This window comes from Helianthus annuus, chromosome 16 (assembly GCF_002127325.2).
Source record: "Helianthus annuus cultivar XRQ/B chromosome 16, HanXRQr2.0-SUNRISE, whole genome shotgun sequence".
Classification (NCBI taxonomy): Eukaryota; Viridiplantae; Streptophyta; class Magnoliopsida; order Asterales; family Asteraceae; genus Helianthus; species Helianthus annuus.
In genome coordinates, this window is record NC_035448.2 from 190,348,083 (window position 1) to 190,368,220 (window position 20,138).

General features: G+C 38.9%; 1 protein-coding gene across 1 annotated transcript; it reads right to left on the reverse strand.

Moving 5' to 3' along the window:
- Positions 1 to 3,059: 3,059 nt before the first annotated feature.
- LOC118488015 (F-box/FBD/LRR-repeat protein At1g13570-like) lies at positions 3,060 to 5,555 on the reverse strand. The gene is made up of 4 exons (XM_035984995.1): positions 5,381 to 5,555; positions 3,925 to 4,720; positions 3,583 to 3,744; positions 3,060 to 3,507 (listed from the first exon to the last, which is right to left on the reverse strand). The coding sequence occupies exons 2-4, from the start codon at positions 4,714 to 4,716 to the stop codon at positions 3,250 to 3,252; spliced, it is 1,212 nt and encodes a 403-aa protein (XP_035840888.1). The 5' UTR covers positions 4,717 to 4,720; positions 5,381 to 5,555; the 3' UTR covers positions 3,060 to 3,249.
- Positions 5,556 to 20,138: the final 14,583 nt, after the last annotated feature.

The window sequence follows — 20,138 nt, forward strand, 5'->3', positions numbered from 1 at the left end:
TCTTCCCTTCCAACAAAGTTCTACCAGTACGAGCCATGAAGTCTTTGGCCCTTCTAACCGCACTAGCAAACGCCCACTTAATATCCATCAACTCCATTTCATCTTTGTCAATCTGTTGATAATCTTCATGTGTCATGTTGATGTTTCCAATCTGACCCGCAACTAAACCGCAGTAGGCACTGACCATAGTATTGATCAGTTCTACATGCTCCTTAGCAACTTCATACTAACTTGGGAAAGATTTGAAGTGTCAACACGAACAGTGTTAGGGTTTGGAGGTTGAGAATTGCTTGTGAAATGAGCTTGCTGTTGTGGTTGAACTGGTGGCTGTGATGGAACTAGAATGTAAGATCTTGGATCAAAACCCGGAGCAGGATTGGACTGAGGAAAAGGAAGAGAACTTGTGTTGGACACGAAAGCAGTTTGCAGTTTAGGTTGCTGAGCTGCAGCGGATCTTGCTAAGGTGTCGAAGCCTGGAAGATACATTTCTGTATTCTGAGGAACTGGAGCTCGCTTAGCTTTCCTGATTTCTTCCTCATTCTTATGTTCCAGTTTCTGAATGAACTCATAGATATTAACCGTGTCTAGAGTTCCAGTGTGCTTCAACAACTCAATGAAAGAACTCCACTTTGGAGGTAACGCGTCAGCAAACTTGTTCACCATGTCTTGTTGAGTAGCAATAACCCCATAAGCACACATTTCACTGATCAGATGATAGAAACGTGTTGTCATATCATTTAGAGTCTCGTTTTCCAAAAACTGAAACGAGTCAAACTCTTTCTTCAACAAGTCATGACGAGACTTTCTCGTAGCTGCATTGCCTTCTCCTCTAGCAACCAAGGCATCCCACAATGTTTTCGTGTTCTTGTAGTAGGAGAACTGATGATAAATATCTTTATTGAGCGCTTGTGTAAGTGTTGCAAAGGCCTTTTTCTCCAATTCATAAGATTTCTTGTCAGGTTCAAGCATGTTGGCATAGCCTTCTGAAGTGGACGCAGCAACCTCAAGAGCTGCATTGAATGGATTGATGAAACACGTCCAAAGATCGGTGCTTTGCCCTTGAACATACGTGTGAAAGCGGTTTTTCCAGGATGGAAAATCGTTCATGTGATTCAACTTTGGCGGACGATTGTTGCTGCCCGTTTCGCTTTTGCTAATAAGAAGATTTTGAATGCTTTGACTTTGATTGGAAACCAAGGCCCATTGACTTGGACTGATTGATGGCGATGGAAACATACTCTTCGCCCAAGCATCAGCAGAAGTTAGTTCTTGACTAGATTGTGAGTTCAAACTCCAATCCCAAGGACTTGTACAACTCATTTTGATGAGATAATAATTGAGGACCTTCACAAACACAAACTGTTAAGTTCAAACAGACAAGAATTGATAGATCTGTTCGAAAGATCAAGACTTGTTCTAAGGATCAACAGTGATCGAAAGATTACTGTTGAGTTTCGAGCAAAGTCTTCGAAAGATTCACAATGACAGATCCTTATCTTTCGGATTGTTATCTCGAAAGATTCACACTTGAAAGATCCTTATCTTTCGAGTTAGATCCTTATCTTTCGGACACCTGTCTTTCGAATAGATTCCTCAATCGAAAGATAATGCTTGGACTTCGAAAGACTTCTCGAAAGATGCTTATCTATCGAGGTGTCTTTGATCGAAAGATGGTCTTTCGAGGTCGAAGGATATCTTTCGAATGCTCACTGACACGCTGACACTGATGTGAAAGGTTGGTGAAAAGGTGATGGGTTGGTAAGTCAACTTTCGGCAAAAGGGATGTGCAGGTTGTACTTTCCCACCAACTTTGAAAATTTTGCCAAAAATGAACAACCTTATCCAGAACTGGTCACCGGACTATTGACCGGAATTTTCGCCGGAAAAACACCAAATCACTTAAAAACAAGTTTTCAAGTTACCCAACCCAACCTTGAACACTCCCGAAGGTTTAGAAACCGTTTTTCAGTTTAGAGATGCAAGAAAAACCACCAAAACGGGTGCTAAACCAAGTGTCCAAACACACCAAGAACTTAAACAAACCCGGTTTTAAACAAGGTAAAGAGCCAAGCTCTGATACCACTTGTAGGTCCCTCTATGGAGGATGACGAACCTAAACCTTGTTATACAAACCCACTAGCGAGTGCGGAATCCAAGCTAGCAAGCAAACCGGGATGAAGCAAGTATAAACACAACACACAAAGATTCACCGATTAACACCACTGTATTAATACGTATGAAGGTTCCGGTTACAAGCACAATGTTTACAAATCTAACTTGCAAACTCTCAAAGTGTGTGTGTGTGTTTCGGACAGAATGCTCTCAACTTTCTCTCTATCTCTCGGTGTGCATCTATCTCATGGTCTCTCCAGTCTGTCTAACACATACACTGCATGGGTATTTATATACCCAGCCCAACATGTCTGGTCCGAAGGATCCGATAGATGGTCCGAAGGATCATCTATCGAATACATGGCTTTCGAAGGATCACAAGGACCTCGAAGGTTGATCTTTCGAGGTCTATCAATCGACGCATATCTTTCGGTGTGATCGAAGGATCTACATTATCCTTCGATCACTCATCCTTCGAGACAGACAAAACAAACAATTTACTAACTGTTGACTGAGTCAAACCAGGAGGACGGTTGACTTGGTCAACTTACAAGACTGACAAGGACACCGTTTACATTGTGACCGAATACAGACAAAATACAGACACAAGTGCACCAACAAAAAGTGTTAAAACTCGAATAAGTCGATTTGATCAATTTGAATATTCGAAATTCAATGAAATTTGATTAATTTAACACCCCTACTTTTTTCTTCCCTAAATAGTATATCCACTTTCAGAAAACAAGTGATGAAAGTAGTGTGGATTGGCAAACTGGGAGAGTGTAAGTGAGCAACATTGATGGCAAGTTGTTAGAAAAAATGAGAACATGCAATTTAAGTCAAATAAATCCTTTGGATTTTTATTAGTCTTTAGTAATAGAGCATTGTTTTGTAAAAACTGCAGGTTTCTTCTATATATATAATGTGCAGATTCATAAACCAATACAAAACAAACATGCAATAGCCAAAATGTACTGATAATAATCTAGATGCCACATGAAAACAACAGTTTTGAAGTTTCAAGTCTAGACAAGTGATTAGATGGGCATGTGGGAAACCAAAGGCCCCCTTAATTCATTCTAGATTAACATTTAACAAACACAACTTCAACAGAAATAAAAGAAAAAAACAACTAAACTAGTCGAAATCAATTTCAGCTACAGTGGAGGCTCGACGGAGCTTCAACAACTTCCTAGAAAACATCAACCGTTCATCGGATGCTAGACTCTGGTGGGGATGAATAACAATCTTTTCTAGGAAAGGAGAACCCGCAAGTATATACTTTATCAAATATACTTCATTCTCTGAACCTGCAAAATATCTAAACACCACACTCCGAAGCCCAGTGGTTTTGTACTCTACCTCTGGAATTGGATTTGGAATAAGGTGAGCATCCTGCAAGAATAGGTAGTATTCAGATGTAAACTATATATATGAGATTATATGACAAGCAGTATGATCGATACATACACGTTTAACTGCAGTGATTTCAAGGGTCCGCAAATTCGGAAGGTGTCTAATCATTTCAAAAACACATGATAGCAGCATAACATTGCCTAAATTTATATTTGATAATTTAAGAGCCTTGAGACAAGCGGCAGGGAACCTCATTGTAGCACCACTTTCAGTCGACTACAAAAAAATGGTTAGAATTTCATAAACAAATAGATGCAATATACTGAATATGTTGTGAATATGTTGTAAAATAACCGTGAACTTTTACTATTATCGTTTCAGATTATAATGAATATTATTGAGAAAATTAGACTATACTTTTATAAAGTAAGCTTTAAAGACGCAACTTATCCTTACCTTGTAGTTCTCTAGAAAAACCAAATCAAGCTCTTGTAGTTTTGGAAGAAAACCCACTAGCTCAAAGATGGTACTAGATCTTATCGCCACAGCGTCAATATTATACAGACACAAAGATAATATTTTCAGATTCTCAGATTTTACAAAATCAACTAGTTTGACTTTGTGTGGATATAAGAGATGACGCATGTCCAAAATCTCAAGTGAGGGGCATCGAGTAAGAATCTCCCCAAGTATACCGCTTTCAAATTTTACCGCACGCAACTTTAAGCTCAATAAGTTTGGAAAACCAGGAATACTATGTGGAGGATTGAAACAACAATTAGTTAGTTCCAAATGTTTCAACTCTAAACAAGAGAAAAGATGGGTGGGCAACTTCACTGGTATTCCATTCACTGTTCTAAGGGTGAGATCCTTGATACTTTTTGTCGACAGGAATAAAATCCAGTGATTAATATTTTCAACATCATTAGTACCTTTAACCTTGCCTATAGAGAGGACAAACTTTTCTACCACGCCTTTAATTTGAAGAAGAAGCCTACTTATGATTTCCCCACAGTTATTTTTACCTTTTGTTTTTGTTAAATACTCAAAGAACTTCTCATCAAACACGAGTTGGGTAAGCGTAGTCCACTTAAACCTCCAGTTTCTCGACAAGATACTAGTCCTCACTGCATGTTGTAATGGCAATCGATCCAGGATATTTGTTACCACGGTATCTGGCATGTTGCTAATAAAATCTTGTGGCACAAACTTCGATGCTTTACGTGTCTGGTCGGTGAGTTTCATCATTATTCTATCAAGAAGACATATATTCATCAAAAAAACATATGGAATAAATAGCCACTACATTGATAAACCATCCATATGCATATACTCGATACTTTTTTTTAATTAAATCTTATTATTATGTTACCAAACCACAATTTACAAAGAAATACTTGATGTCAGACCATATATTGTACACACACTACATATACATAGTGAGGATCAATTATACACTTCCGCACAAAACATATAACAATATTAGAACCAGTAAATGAAAACTGCAGTAACATACTCAAAATAAAAATGGACATTTGGCTGATGCTTTTTCTGGCAAATTAAAAATCAGTTAATGAAAAATTTAAGTAATCGTATAATTACAAACCCCAAATGTCCTTAGCTAATGCCTACTTAAGGTTAAAAATGTAACAAAAATTCACCATGAATGTTTGGAAGCCTTGATTTGTTTAAGCCCCATTTTATCAAGTGGAACATAAACCCTAATTTTATTATAACTTCTGTTGGATGTTCAAGAAAGAAAAACATAAACCCTAGCAGCTTCATAAACCTAACGCTTCTGCAGCAGACGTTATTAGATTACGCGTATTCATCACCATTCGTTTTTGCTTATAAAAATGAGTGATTTGTACCTATGGCCATAAGCAAACGTATGAAAAGAACATATTCTAACCTTGAAAGTTGAAACCGGATTCTTATAACTTTGGATGAAATTAAACGACGTCGTACAAAAAGGGTGAACTAAATTGGGCGACTTTATGTATTCTGCTCAGAACTCAGAAGTTAAGTACAAAGCGTGCCACGTACTCCATTTCAGGGTGAGGGGTGAGCTTGCCACATGTGCAGGAGATGACTCCTCAAATAAGAGATTACTGTTAATAACAGAAGGGTCGTATTATTTACCTTGGGATTAAATCTCGTATAGGTTTATACGATGTGTATTGAGGTGAGTTCAAACTTCTATGTCTGCCAAAGGCTGTCATTGTCACCTACCAAAAAGTAATACGCATCGTATAGGCCTATACGATGCGTATTAAGGGTGTCGATTTAATTTTTTAATTTTTACAAGATAGTTTCCTGTCACGCGGTAGCTTTCAGTCACGCGAACGATGAAGTAACACTTTGGACATTTGTTGGTCTTCAAACATCTAGGAAAACATTATTTGAGAATACCCCTTAATTTATCGAAGCTGTCGAATGAGATCCTCCAATGTTGGGTTATCATCTTTCAACCCCATTTTTCCCTAAATTTATCGATTATGCTTTTTAACAGGGATGTAATGCAATGATTCCTCTCAATTGAATAGACCGACACTTGCTTCATAGGACTCACTTGAATCGTCTCGGATGTAATAACAATATGTTTAGCATCCGTGCCTGCTTGAATTGTAGAAAGCAAAGGGTAACGAAGATGAACATTGTATTTATCACGAAAGTACTGAACAACCGAGATAACAGCTCCGGTTTCATCAACTGCAATTGGAATTGATCTTGGAACAACATACTCTTGTTACCATCAATAATCTTGGAATTGATCTTGGAACAACATACTCTTGTTAACAAAGGTTCTCCAATTCCAGATCAATAAAGGTTGCGGTTTGTAGATTCAATCTTCATTGCTTCATTAAAATTAACAAGGCGGTCTCTTTGCTTCGTCCACTAGAACTATTTGTGTATGCATTCTTAGGGTTTTTATTATTTGATCAATGGAAGTTGAAATCGGCTTTGAAACCGGACGGAATCTACAAAGAAACTGTTCGATTTCACGGTTTGTTTGAGAACCTGATTCCAATACACAACGGTCTCTTTGCTTCGTCCACTAGAACTATTTGTGTATGCATTCTTTTGGTAATGAACAACGCTGATGGTACTGAACAACAGCTCCGGTTTCATTTGCTTCGTCCACTAGAACTATTTGTGTATGCATTCTGTTGGTACTGAACAACAGAATGAGGTTCTCAAAACAAGGATCGTTCTAATAGATTAAAGAGAACTATTTCAGTTATTTCTGTTGATCCACAAATTACAACAAATTGTATCTAATGCAAGGATCTTCGAATGCGGTGTGTACGTTAAATACTGTTCACCGCTTGTTTAGTTGCTTCTCCTGTTAAGTTTCTGAACCAACCGAAATCCACAAATTCAAACAGTTTCTCCGTCTCTAATTTCCCCACTCACCATGAAATCGAACAGTTTTTTTGTAGATTCCATCCGGTTTCAAAGCCGGTTGAGGATTACGAGTGATCTAGACTCATTCAAGGCATGCAATGTTTCCTCTCAATTGAATAGACCGACACTTGCTTCATAGGACTCACTAGCAGAAGAACCCGACACGTCTTCTATGATGATTCAGAGGTCGGTCTCGGGTGGGCATAAGATCCGTGGGCCCGATACACGAGCTCACCCTTGTTATGGATGATTACTGGGAAGATTACAATTGTTTTGAGTTTTGTCTGATAATACTTCATTTGTCAAGAAACCATACTGTCAAGAAACTAACATCTTTTAATACTTCATTTGTCGAGAAACCATACTGTAAAGATCTCTACACAAACTTTTCTACATCTTTTAACCAATTGTCCATCACTTAAGACCTTGAAAGATTTGTTGAAATCAAATTTGTGTATCTGAATCAGTTTCTCTGCCTTAGATCGGTCATTCCTTGTGATACATGAACGTTTGATTTGAATTTTGAACGTTTGATGGATAATGCAACAAAGAGACCGCCTTGTTAATTTTAGAGTATTTTATCTTTTTTTGATGGATAACGCAAACAAGTTCTCGACAGTTTGTTATACAGATCTCTATTCGGCCATCTTTCCCAACTCCAACACACGATAAGTTCTCCCAAAAGAATGCATACACAAATAGTTGGAGCATGAAGAAACAAAACCCTAACAACTGATTCAGATTTAAACAACTTATTTGTGTATGCATTCTTTTGGTAGTTAATGATATCGATTGCTATAACAGGATGGATGTGACACACACATATAGATAAGCTGACACAATTTTCAAGACTGTTTGTCGGGTTTCCAATGCTCACACAGGGTGATAAACAATGCTGATACGAACACATGTGTTTTGAAAATAGGCTTTGTTCTTGGTTTAACGAAGTTATACGTAACATCTAGTTATATTCAGATTTAAACAATGCACGCCTCAATTGAGATAACGGAGATCCATCAAGCTCAAAAAGAAAACTTGTGTTTCCCATAGTCACAAACGATTGCGGTTTGTATTTCGCATAGCCACCGTTTCTGTAGTAAAAAACGGTTGCGGTACTATTTGTTGAAATCGAAGAAAAGAGTAAAAAAGATGAATTGAGGCGTACATTAGGAACAAGAAGTCCAACAATCCGTTCATTATCTGTTGTTGTCTAAAATACGTTACAATACGTTAAAATACGCTAAAATACGTTAAAATACCCTAAAAGACGTTAAAATACGCTAAAATACGTTAAACTACGCTAAAATACGTTAAACTACGCTAAAATACGCTAAAATACGTTAAAATACGTTAAAATACCCTAAAATACGTGAAAATACGATAAAATACTCTAAAATACGCTAAAGTACGTAAAAATACGTTAAAATACTATTAAATACGCAACAGTATGTTAGAATACGTCAAAATACGCAAAAATACGTCAATGTACGCGACTAACGATATTTCCACACACGTATACATATAATACGGCACTATGGAGTTCAAGTCGATTTCAAACAAAACTGTAAGTAATCATAGAATAAGATATTCGCACGCAACTGAACGACACCGAAACGACTTATGTTGAAGGTATACGTAATAAAACGACAAAATATGCGAAAGTTCGGCAAAAAACGAGACGTATACGCGTTGAACCGAGGGAAACACGATGACACTAAATTTGAAATAATGCCATATACGATCGTATAGGCCTATGTTGTATCGTATATCAGCTTAATACGAATCGTATAGGCCTATACGATCCGTATTAAACTTGGAATTTTCTCAAAAATACCCCTGAATTTATCAGAAAACCAAGGGTATTTCAGTAAAATCATCGATTAATACGCATCGTATAGGGCTATACGATGCGTATTGAAATATAAATTTCTCAAAAATGTTTTTTCAAATCAAGGGTTCCATCATTACAACCACTTGTTTTCAACGGAGATGTAATGCAATGATTCCTCTCAATTGAATAGACCAACACTTTCTTCATATGACTCACTTGGATCGTCTCGGATGTAATAACAGTACGTTTAGCATCCGTGCCTGCTTGAATTGCAAAAAGCAAAGGATAACGAAGATGAACATTGTATTTAGCACGAAAGTACTGAACAACAGAAGGATGAGATATCGGCGGTTAGCTCGAAGAAGTTTCTCTCAAACAGGTGCTCCATTAGATTTCCCCTTTTATCATGTGTCATACGTTACGAGATTCTTCGAGAATTAGAAAAGGAGAAAATACGGAACGACAAGGGTAGTATGAGTCTGAGTCCGTTGTGGTTCGTGTCAGGTTTGTATTTCCCATAGCTATCGTTTCCGTAGTAAAAAACGGTTGCGGTTTTGCACATTCAATCTTCATTGCTTCATTATAATTAATAATGCGGTCTCGGGTGGGCATAAGATCCGTGGGCCATATTGTCGGATATGTGACTCAAGAAAGTCATTGGACTGCCGCAGATGAAGTCAAATGTGATCAAACTTGGACATCAGTCGTAAATCTTGAAGAAACAGAACATAATCCCATATTTTCTAAAGAAGCGCTTTTATCATGTGTGATCCAGAGGTCGGTCTCAGGTGGGCATAAGATCCGTGGGCCCTATTGTAGGATATGTGACTCAAGAAAGTCATTGGACTACCGCAGATGAAGTCAAATGTGATCAAACTTGGACATCAGACGTAAATCTTGAAGAAACAGAACATAATCCCAGATTGTCTAAAGAAGCGCTTTTATCATGCGTGATCCAAAGAAGACGTATCGGGTGTGTTGTAGTTTGGAAAGATGACCGAATGCGGTGTGTACGTTAAATACCGTTCACCGCTTTTTTAGTTGCTTCTCTTGTTAAGTTTCTGAACCAACCGAAATCCACAAATACAAATAGTTTCTCCATCGCTAATTTCTCCACTCACCGTGAAATCGAACAGTTTCTTCATAGAGTCCAACAAAGTTAATATTCACTATGGTGGAGGCAAGCATAAAGTTAGAAACCGGTGGTATTGAACCAACATTTCCTTCAAACATTCTAAACACTACGTGGATGTTGGGAATTAAATGCATGTACGTGACAAAACAAGGATCGTTCTAATAGATTAAAAGAGAATAAACCAAGTACAAAATCATCTGCTTTTTGAATCTGAATCTGAATGTTAACTTTGACTCATAAACCCTTGAATCCCAACGTTTCTATGATGATATCAGCGTTGTCTATCACCCTGTGTGAGCATTGGAAGCTCGACCACTAGCAGAAGAACCCGACACGTCTTCTATGATGATTCAGAGGTCGGTCTCGGGTGGGATAAGATCCGTGTGCCCTATTGTCAGATATGTGACTCAAGAAAGTCATTGGACTGCCGCCGATGAAGTCAAATATGATCAAACTTGGACATCAGACGTGAATCTTGAAGAAACAGAACATAATCCCAGATTGTCTAAAGAAGCGCTTTTATCATGTGTGATCCAAAGAAGACGTATCGGGTGAGTTATGGTTGATTTATAGGAGGAGGTTATGAAACGAATATATGTTTATGCGAATTTAAATGACAATACTGACAGAGGTGCTGGTCTTTTCTCTCACTGTGCAAACGTAAAAAATCTCACCATAACACATCTAATATGACACATGATAAAAGCGCTTCTTTTATCAATCATATCATCGACCAACTGCTCGAAATCCCTTTCGTTTCTCGGGTTCGCATTCGACACAACACAACACAACAAAAAATAAATTCAAAAAACAGCGGCCTGATACGCATCGTATAGGCCTATACGATGCGTATCAGACACGTCGCCAGACATAACCTGCACCTGTCAGTCTGCCATGTTTTTTACTTTAATTCAATACGCATCGTATAGGCCATTACGATGCGTATTGAATTGAAAAGGTGTGTAGATAGACAGGGGGTGTGTAACAACTCTCATTAAAATTAATAATTAAAATAATAATTAGTCAATAAGAACACCCTAATTGAGACACCCAAGTGATTTGGCACTAACCCTGAAATTTCCAGAATAATCGGAATTAGAATCAGGACCCCTAAAACTCAGGGGGGCTAAACCCTGTTTGATATTTATCATTTAAACTTCGTTGTATATACTGAAATTGATTTAAGTGTTGAGTCACCAAAGCTAGGCCACTGAGAAGGCTAGTCTACAAGTCTAAACGCACCCCTTACGGACCGTAAGGGTTATGGCTTACGGACCGTAAGCTAATTAGGTTCCTTACGGACCGTAAAGGTAAAGCCATACGGTCCGTATGCGAGTCGAATTTTGCACTATAAATAGCCAACATTGGCAGTCGACTGTTGATGTTCACAATTCGATCAAATTCCTTCTGTACGTCGAATTAAGCTCATATATCACAAATTAAACACACACTAGTATCGAGGTGCTGCCGTAGAACAGGGTAATTACTCGATCGCTATTACGATTCAGTTTCCGGTATCAATATATCCAAAGAATGTCTAAGTGCCGCCAACATTGGGTTATGCTTTGTCGTTTGTCGATAATTCGATAAATGAGTTGAAGCATTGTACTTTGTCGTTTGTCGATAATTCGATAAATGAGTTGAAGTACTATACTTTGTCGTTTGTCATTTTGATAAATGAGTTGAAGTATTGCACTTGGTCATTCATTGTGAGAATTTGATCTCGCAAAGTTATCGTAACTGTTGTATTGATCACTAACCCTGTTTTGTGTGCATTATTGTGAAATTAGGTTAACAGGGATAAAATCATATTCTGTCAGTACTAAATCTGCAATGTGAGTCATTCTCTTTATCAACTGTTTTACAATACTCCAAATCATTTTTCAAAGTTATAATTACAGTGATTAAGTTTATGTAATCACCAAATTACAGCCGGTATGTGGGGTATTGTGCACAGTATTGTTATTATTGTTTCCTTCACATTAGGTGGGCGAGCCTAAATGTGACATACGTCACTCATTGGGACAGCCAATGGTGATATGACCACAGTCACAGAGCTGGTCTGTGACAAATACCTATTCTTGAATGTTGGTTGATAGTAAACATATGTAAAAACTCTTAATACTGTAAATTATAACAAATCTATTATTTTCAGTAAAATGAATGATTCACTCAGTATTTCCCCGCTGACAAAATCTTTTTCAAACATGTTTCAGGTGATCTGCTGTAAATCAGGAAAAGTGTTGAGGAGCATTTCAAGCTTAAAATAGTGGCTCAATATAAAATAAATAAAGATGTTTTGAAATAAGAACTTATCACTAAACTTATGTATTGTAAATTATCGGGGTTTTATCCCGAATTGTGAAATAAAAATAATCGGGAAAAGTTTTAGCTTTACAACGATCCTGATGTTAAAAATTTCCGCTGCTAAACTCAATTAAACAAATATCACGGGGTTTCTGTCTCGCGGCTCCGGAAACGGGTCGAACCGGGTCGGGGGCCGTGACAGAAACAAGGTGGTATCAGAGCAACTGAGTTAAGCTAATTAAGTATTTAAACGATACTTAATTTTCCTGATTACTATTATGTGATTATGTGTTTATGTGCTTTTAAACTGATTATTTGTTAATTACAGTATGGGTAAACAAAAATTGCAAGATATCTATCTTAAATTAGATAGATCAATTTACGAAGAGGGAAGTTCGTCCAAAACTAAGTTTTCAAAGCTCCCTACAATTCCTGAGGAAGGAATATTTGTGCGTAAAGCACAGTATGAGAATCCATTATCTCCTAGAAAAAGGAATATGATTATTAAGAAAAGTAAGGAGCAAATCCGAGAAAAGAGGATTAAAAAGGAAACCCAGGATTTAATTGATAAATCACCTTGGGAAGATAAGTTAGATGAAAAATGGGCAAATTTATATATGCTAGCTACTGTAGCAGAAAATGCAGATCTTTAAAGTACTCTAAATCTAGTACTAGTATTTCTCAGTAAATAAATAAATAAAACTGAGTATGTGTGATGCGTGTTAGTGTGTATATAATTTAGATGAATATTTAAGCCCTTTTTACACTTTTAGCCAAGTTTTAAATTTATAAAACACGATATTTACTAACACTAAACACACATATGGGCAAGTGCACCCATCGTGGACGTAGTATAGTGTTGGTAAGATACCGAGGTCGTCCAAGGACACAAGAGCTTTTAATACCGGTTTATCCTCAACGTCTAATCAAATCAAAAAGGTTAGAAAATGCTTTAAACTAAGAATAATAAAAACTAACTAAATGCTGAAAAATAAAATAAAAATAAAAACAGATAGACAAGATGAATCACTTGGATCCGACACGTGTATTAGTATAACCTTTGATTATTTTCGCACTTTTGCACTTGTTTAAGAGATTATCTTAGTTATTGTAGTAGGCCCCTCTTTTGAAGGCGACGTTACCCTCAACCCAGTAGTTTGAGTCAGCAAGGATACAATCCTAAAGGGTCGGATTATTGAAAGATAATGAATTAAGTTATTAATGCAAATTATGGTAGGCCCCGCTTTTGGCGGCGACGTTACCCTCGGCTAAGTAGTCTGAGTCAGCAGGGATACAGTCCTAAATAGCCGGGTTATAGTATTAATAGTAGTTGACTTATGAGGGGGTCAAAGAGTTTGGATCCCCGCCATCCAATACCTATGGGCATTGAAGGAGATCCTACTAAATTTGACCCAGGTCCCAAGCAGGACCTCTAAACGCTGAACAAGGGCAAGACCCTTACCATACCGTTCCCTTAACCCCCGACCAGGTAGCCAACATACCTCCATATAGACCGTGGAGATATGAATGGTGAAAATCTTTTATTTTATATAGACAGTAAAATAATGCCAAGACACCACGGACAAACGATAAGGAAAGATCACCTTCAACATAAGTAACTAGTTATTAAAGTCATTAATACAAAACCAAATAAAAAGTGCAAAAGATTAAAAATAAAAAGTATTATACTAAACACTTGTCTTCACCAAGTGATGTAAGAGACTTAGGCAAACATGGCCTTGATTGTCAAGAACTCTTACGATCAATCTTGGATCCCGAGACGACTCACACACTCTATGATGGACAATGGATGATGGTGGTGGATGATGGTGTTATGGTGGTGGTGGGTGGTGGATGAAGTGTGAGAGAGGTGGTGTGCCAAGGGATGAGAGAGAATGAAACCAAGCTCCTCTATTTATAGGCTGAACAGAACGCTGGACACGGCCCCGTGTCCGCTGGACACGGCCCCGTGCCCGTCTGACATTCTCTCTCTTCATTAATTGTAATTGCGAATTACAATTAATGCGCCTGCTGTACTTTCACCACGCCCCCGTGCTCGCTGGACACGGCCCCGTGGTGAGCAATGGAAGCTTCTACTGGTTTGTCTTTTCTGCTGCTTCCTGGGCACGCCCCCGTGTTCGCTGGACACGGGGCATGTTCAGACTCTGTTTCCTTCTCTTTGTCTTGGGAGGTGCCATTGAGGGTCCGGGCAGTCCACTTTTGTTCCTTTTCTTGTATTTATGGTAGAATTAGTGGTCTTTTTGCTTCTTTTGTGATTTTGAGCTCATTTCATCCTGAAAATACAAAAGGAAGACAAAAACACTCTTTTTCCAACATTAGTACTTAAAAAGGGTTAGTTTTATGCCTTAATTGATGTGTTTTATATGTTGCATTTTACACACATCAAATAACCCCACACTTGAACTTTTGCTTGTCCTCAAGCAAAACTCTTTAAATGTGGCTTACACTCCCAAATGGAATAGGTAGAAGAGAAGTTTTTTAGCTTGTCCTAGAGTGTCGGGAATCCAAGGTTTTTATAGGTTTTATTTTTATTTATTTACAATCCTATTCGTTATGATTTATTTTGAACTTTTCATAAGATAAACTACTTATTTGGGCATAACATGCCTTATTAAAATTCCATTTATATACAAGTTCACATACCTCACGGGAGATCACTCAACACTCGGCCGAAGGTGTATATTTTAAGTGAATCACTCGAGAGCGGCACGGAACTTACGTCTTCCATAGGCTTGCCAAGCGATCAATCCTCCTCCTTTTTAACTTTTTACCTTTGTAAATATCAAGAGGACTTTTGGGGTGAAGGCTTGGGTTTAAAGGTGGGTGGTTGGTTAGTGGTTAGTAGAAAAGGGTGAAAATCGTAACAAGTGTCGGTTTTCGTAAAATACCTTGTTTTTAGTGACTTATTATTTTTGAAGTATTTCTCCAAACAAGCTTTTGTAGCTTTTGTTTGTTTTTGACTTCATCATTTTTTTTTTAATCGTCACATAAAAGGGCACGTTTATGAAAAACCGAGCTTGTTACTAAAATAAAGGTGAAAAAATGAAAAAGGTTTTTGGTGGGTAAAAAAATTTGTTTTGGGGGTAATGAAATGAAAGGTTTAGGCTCAAAGGGGTTTTCTAGGGGGGTTTTGGGTAGGTAAAAAAAATGAAAAATAATGGTTTTGAAAGAAAAATAGTTAGTCCTAATGCCTCCATCATTTACTTACTTGGGTTTAAGTTGGTAAGGACCGGGAATGTATCGTCGTGGCAAGTTCTAGATCTGTAAAGACCGAGCGGCTATTCACACAAGAAACGAAAAATGAGCATTTAATCTAAATATGTGTATTTTTATGCTCAATAAAGGCTCAAAACTCACTTTTGTGGGAATGGGTTTTTAATGTGACCAAGCATATATAATCGAATTTTTAACTAGACTTGTTATACCGTTTCATAATTTTCTTATGTTAGTTCTTTTTATCACGACGCTATCGGTTGTAAACTTGTAAAAATATAACCTTTTTAGAACTTGTTATTCCCAACTTAAACTAAGACTAGTAAATAAAAAAAAATGAAAAAGTTTTTGAAAAAATTTTGGGGTGTTTAGCGGTTCCAATAGAGTTTTGTGTAAGGCTTGTGTTTAGGATTTTGCAAAATTTCAAGGTTTTAGCATCCCCCCCACACTTAAATTACACATTGTCCTCAATGTGTCCAAAAATAAAGTTTTTTGGTTGATTAGAATGTGTAAAAGTGTGTAAAAAAAACAAAGATTTGTGTTACTGGCACTCTGGACACGGCCCCGTGTCCATTGGACACGGCCCCGTGGTGAACTGCCAGTAACGAAAAACTTACAGAAGGTGAACACGGGGGCGTGTTGGGTGAACACGGCCACGTGTCTGGCAAAAATCTGCAGGTCAGTAGCCAAACAGCAGAACTGGGAGATGGACACGGGGGCGTGTCGGCTAGACACGTCCCCGTGTGGACAGTCTGTTAGCCAAAAAAAATAGGTTTTTCTCCCGGTTTCTTCATCCTAGGGCTGCAAGTGCTAATGTTTAGCACTCTAACCCTTGCATTGCACCTGTTTAATCATTCCATACCATCCAACCAAGCACAAACCATCCTAATTTTACCATTGTCAAATATTATCCAAACATAAAGTAAAAACAAAATAAAGATAAAAAGTAGTTAAGGAAAGTAAATTGTTCGACAAATGGCACGCAGGCCATGAATTGTTTGATGGATAAGAAGGGCAATCAAACCTGTGGGCTCATCACCAGCTAGCCCCTTGTTCCTCCCAGCCTCTTACTCCATGTCTTCATCACTATCTTCACCTCCGCCCCCCTGCCTCGCCATGTACTCCCGGATGCTACCGATATCATCTTGTATATCGTTGACGCTGCGTTCGATAGCTCCAACCCGGAGGTGTGTGTTGTTGGCGAGGTTGTAGGTGTTCCTGGTGCACATGAGGTTTTCCTGCAAAAGATCATGTAAACTTTGGAAGTTAGGAAAACCGCCTCCTTGAGAGGAGGATTGACCCGGATCGCCTTGGGGAGGGTATTGAAAATGGGGAGGTGGTGCACGAAGAACTAGAGCCTCTTGCGGGTTCCATGCGTAGCCTTGCGTCCTCTGAAAGCTGACCGTCCCGTCCTCCGCTTCATAGAGTAGGTTCATGGCTCGGCAGATGTGATAATCGACCCGTCCCGACCATGGACTCCTTTCGAAGGACCTAGGGATATTCGTGAAGTGCTTGAAGAGACGGTACACCCATCCCCCGAAGAAGATTGGTGTAGGAGCAGAGGCAAGGCGGTTCAAGTGCATGTTCCGCAGTAGGAGGTAAGGAACATCGAGAGGCTTCTGGTTGTGGATGCAGTGAAGGACAACCAAATCTTTTAACCCAACAACGCCACTGCTGTCATGGCGTTGGTTCAGCGAGTACGTGAGGAGCCTGTGGATGTAGCGGTATAACGGGTCCCTCAGTTTGGTGCTCTTTGTGCTGCTTGGGTTGTAGATTCCATCACCGATTTGAGCCCATGCGGCTTGGCGTTCAGTTGCATCCAAGTCCCGTAATCCCCCGGTATTCTCTTCATTCCCCGCTTCTTCATCTTTGTACAGCCCAATGATGGATCCAAACTGTGCCATGGAGGTTCTATAGGTTGTCCCTCCACATCGAAATTCGACCGCCTCGTGGTCAAACGGCTCCAATCTCGAATTGAAGATGAAGGTGCTATAGAACTCCATCGTGCATTGATGGACCGACCGAAGTCGGGCAGTCAATGCGACGTGCAGTGGACCCGTCACAATGTTGTTGAAGCGGTCCAGTTGGTTCACCATAGTTAGCAAATCAGTACATGCCCGCCTTGGATACTCTTCGGGTCTTGTTTGTAGGACCTCGTAGCGTGCCCTAGCGTCAAGTTCGTTTGCATTAAACCGTGTGAATTTGGACATCTGAAAAGAATACAGCAAAAGTTAGTACGAAACAAGGAAATTCGGATTGAAAACTGCAAACAGAGGTCTGGACACGGCCCCGTGTTCAGCGGACACGGCCCCGTGTCCAGGCGTCTGTAACACAAAATCTTCATTTTTCGCCCCGGTTTCGAAAACCTGAAAATTTTTAGCCTAATAGCAGCGGTTTCCCCCGAAAATGAAACCCTAAGTGTCATTTTTCCCAAAACAAACCGTTTACCCTTTCAATTTCGTGTTTTTCGGTTCAAGAACAAGGGTTTGGGTTTTTAGTTGGAAATCGGACGAATCTATCAACAATACATGTCTATTTACTTTCTACTACTCTATTCTAAACTACTACTAACAATTTTCATCAAAAATTTTGAGTTCGATCCGGATGAACATGAAGAACCCTAGATTTTCCCCCAATTTTTGATGTTTTAACTACATGCAAGTAACTAATCTAACTACTAAGAAGGATAGAATCATACCTTGACGTTGTTAGATTCGGTGGTGACGTTCGAAATCTGCAGAAAATCGCCTCTAACCAGAGAGTTTTCGGCGAAACGGGGCGTGTGGAATGGTGTAACTGATAGGAAAAGAGGGATTTATCCCGACAGTCGCCTCGACACGGCCCCGTGTTCAGCGGACACGGCCCCGTGCCGGGCGAAGTTTTTGAATTTTTTTTTTTTTTTTTTTTTTTAGTTATGTGCCCGTGTGCATGCCCCTTATTTCCGAAAAATGGTTAGACGACTTACCGGTTTTTTAAACGTACACTTACCTGTAACACGTCGGGTATGAATTTTATTCGTCAACCGTCTGAAGTGAGACCTCCTCTTCCTCATCCTCAATGGATCCTCGGTAGAGTTTCAGCCGTTGGCCATTGACTTTAAATGGCGTCCCATTTCGAGTTTTAATTTCTACCGCACCGTGTGGAAAAACATGGGTGACGGAAAAAGGTCCTGACCACCTAGATTTTAACTTACCAGGAAATAATCGAAGTCGTGAATTAAACAATAGAACTTGGTCTCCAACCCGAAATTCATTAGACTTAATATATTTATCATGCAAATTCTTCATTCTTTCTTTATAAATTTCGGAGTTAGAATAGGCATGATTCCTAAGTTCATCTAATTCGTTTATCTGACAAAATCGATTTTTACCGGCAATTTCTAAATCTAAGTTTACGTTTTTTATTGCCCAGTAGGCTTTGTGAGCGATTTCTACTGGCAAATGGCAACTTTTTCCATAAACGAGTTTATATGGGGTTGTGCCTATAGTGGTTTTATAAGCAGTTCGAAAAGCCCATAAAGCGTCGTCTAATTTATCGGCCCATTCTTTTTTATTTATTCCTACGGTTTTCTCAAGTATTCGTTTTAAACCTCGATTAGTCACTTCGGCTTGCCCATTTGTTTGAGGATGATATGCTGTTGAGACCCGGTGATAGACCCCATACCTTGTTAATATTTTTTCGAGTTGATGATTGCAAAAATGGGTACCTCTATCACTTATTAAAGCCTTTGGTGTCCCGAAACGAGAGAACAACTTTTTCAGAAATTTTACCACTACTCTTCCATCATTTGTTGGAAGAGCCTCGGCCTCTGCCCATTTAGACAAGTAATCGACCGCCACAAGTATATATTTGTTTCCCTTTGAAGGTGGGAAAGGTCCCATGAAATCGAGCCCCCACACATCAAAGATTTCACAGACGAGAATGCCATTTTGAGGCATTTCGTTTTTGGAAGAAATATTACCTGATCTCTGGCAGGCATCACATGTCTTTACAAGGTTTTGTGCATCCTTGTAAATGGTTGGCCAGTAAAATCCCGAGTCAAATACCTTTCTTGCGGTACTTGCTGCACCATGATGTCCTCCGTATGGACCTTCATGACAATGACGGAGTATTCTTCGTGCTTCATTACCATGGACACACCTTCGGATGAGCTGGTCGGCACACATTTTGAAAAGATAGGGGTCTTCCCAAAAGTAATGCTTTACATCAGCAAAGAATTTTTTTCTTTGATGATGTGGCCATCCTTTGGTGACTATACCGCTAGCTAAGAAATTAGCGTAGTCGGCATACCAAGGTTCTTGTCTACTTTCCATCATTTCCAGGGACTCCGTGGGAAATTTTTCGTTGATTTGCTCATCCCTGGTTGTCTCCAAAGCTGGGTCTTCTAAGCGTGAGAGATGATCTGCAGCAGTGTTTTCTGCTCCTCTTTTGTCTTTGATTTCAATGTCGAATTCCTGGAGGAGTAGAATCCACCTTATCAAACGGGGTTTTGCGTCTTGCTTCTTGAAGAGGTATCTGATGGCTGCATGGTCTGTATAAACTACTGTTTTAGAAAGAACAAGATAAGAACGAAATTTATCAAAAGCAAATACCACCGCTAGTAATTCTTTTTCTGTAGTTGTATAATTTTCTTGTGCATCATTAAGAGTTTTACTAGCATAATAAATTGGGTGGAAATGTTTTTCTTTTCTTTGTCCCAAGACTGCTCCAACAGCAAAGTCGCTTGCATCGCACATGATTTCGAAAGGAAATTTC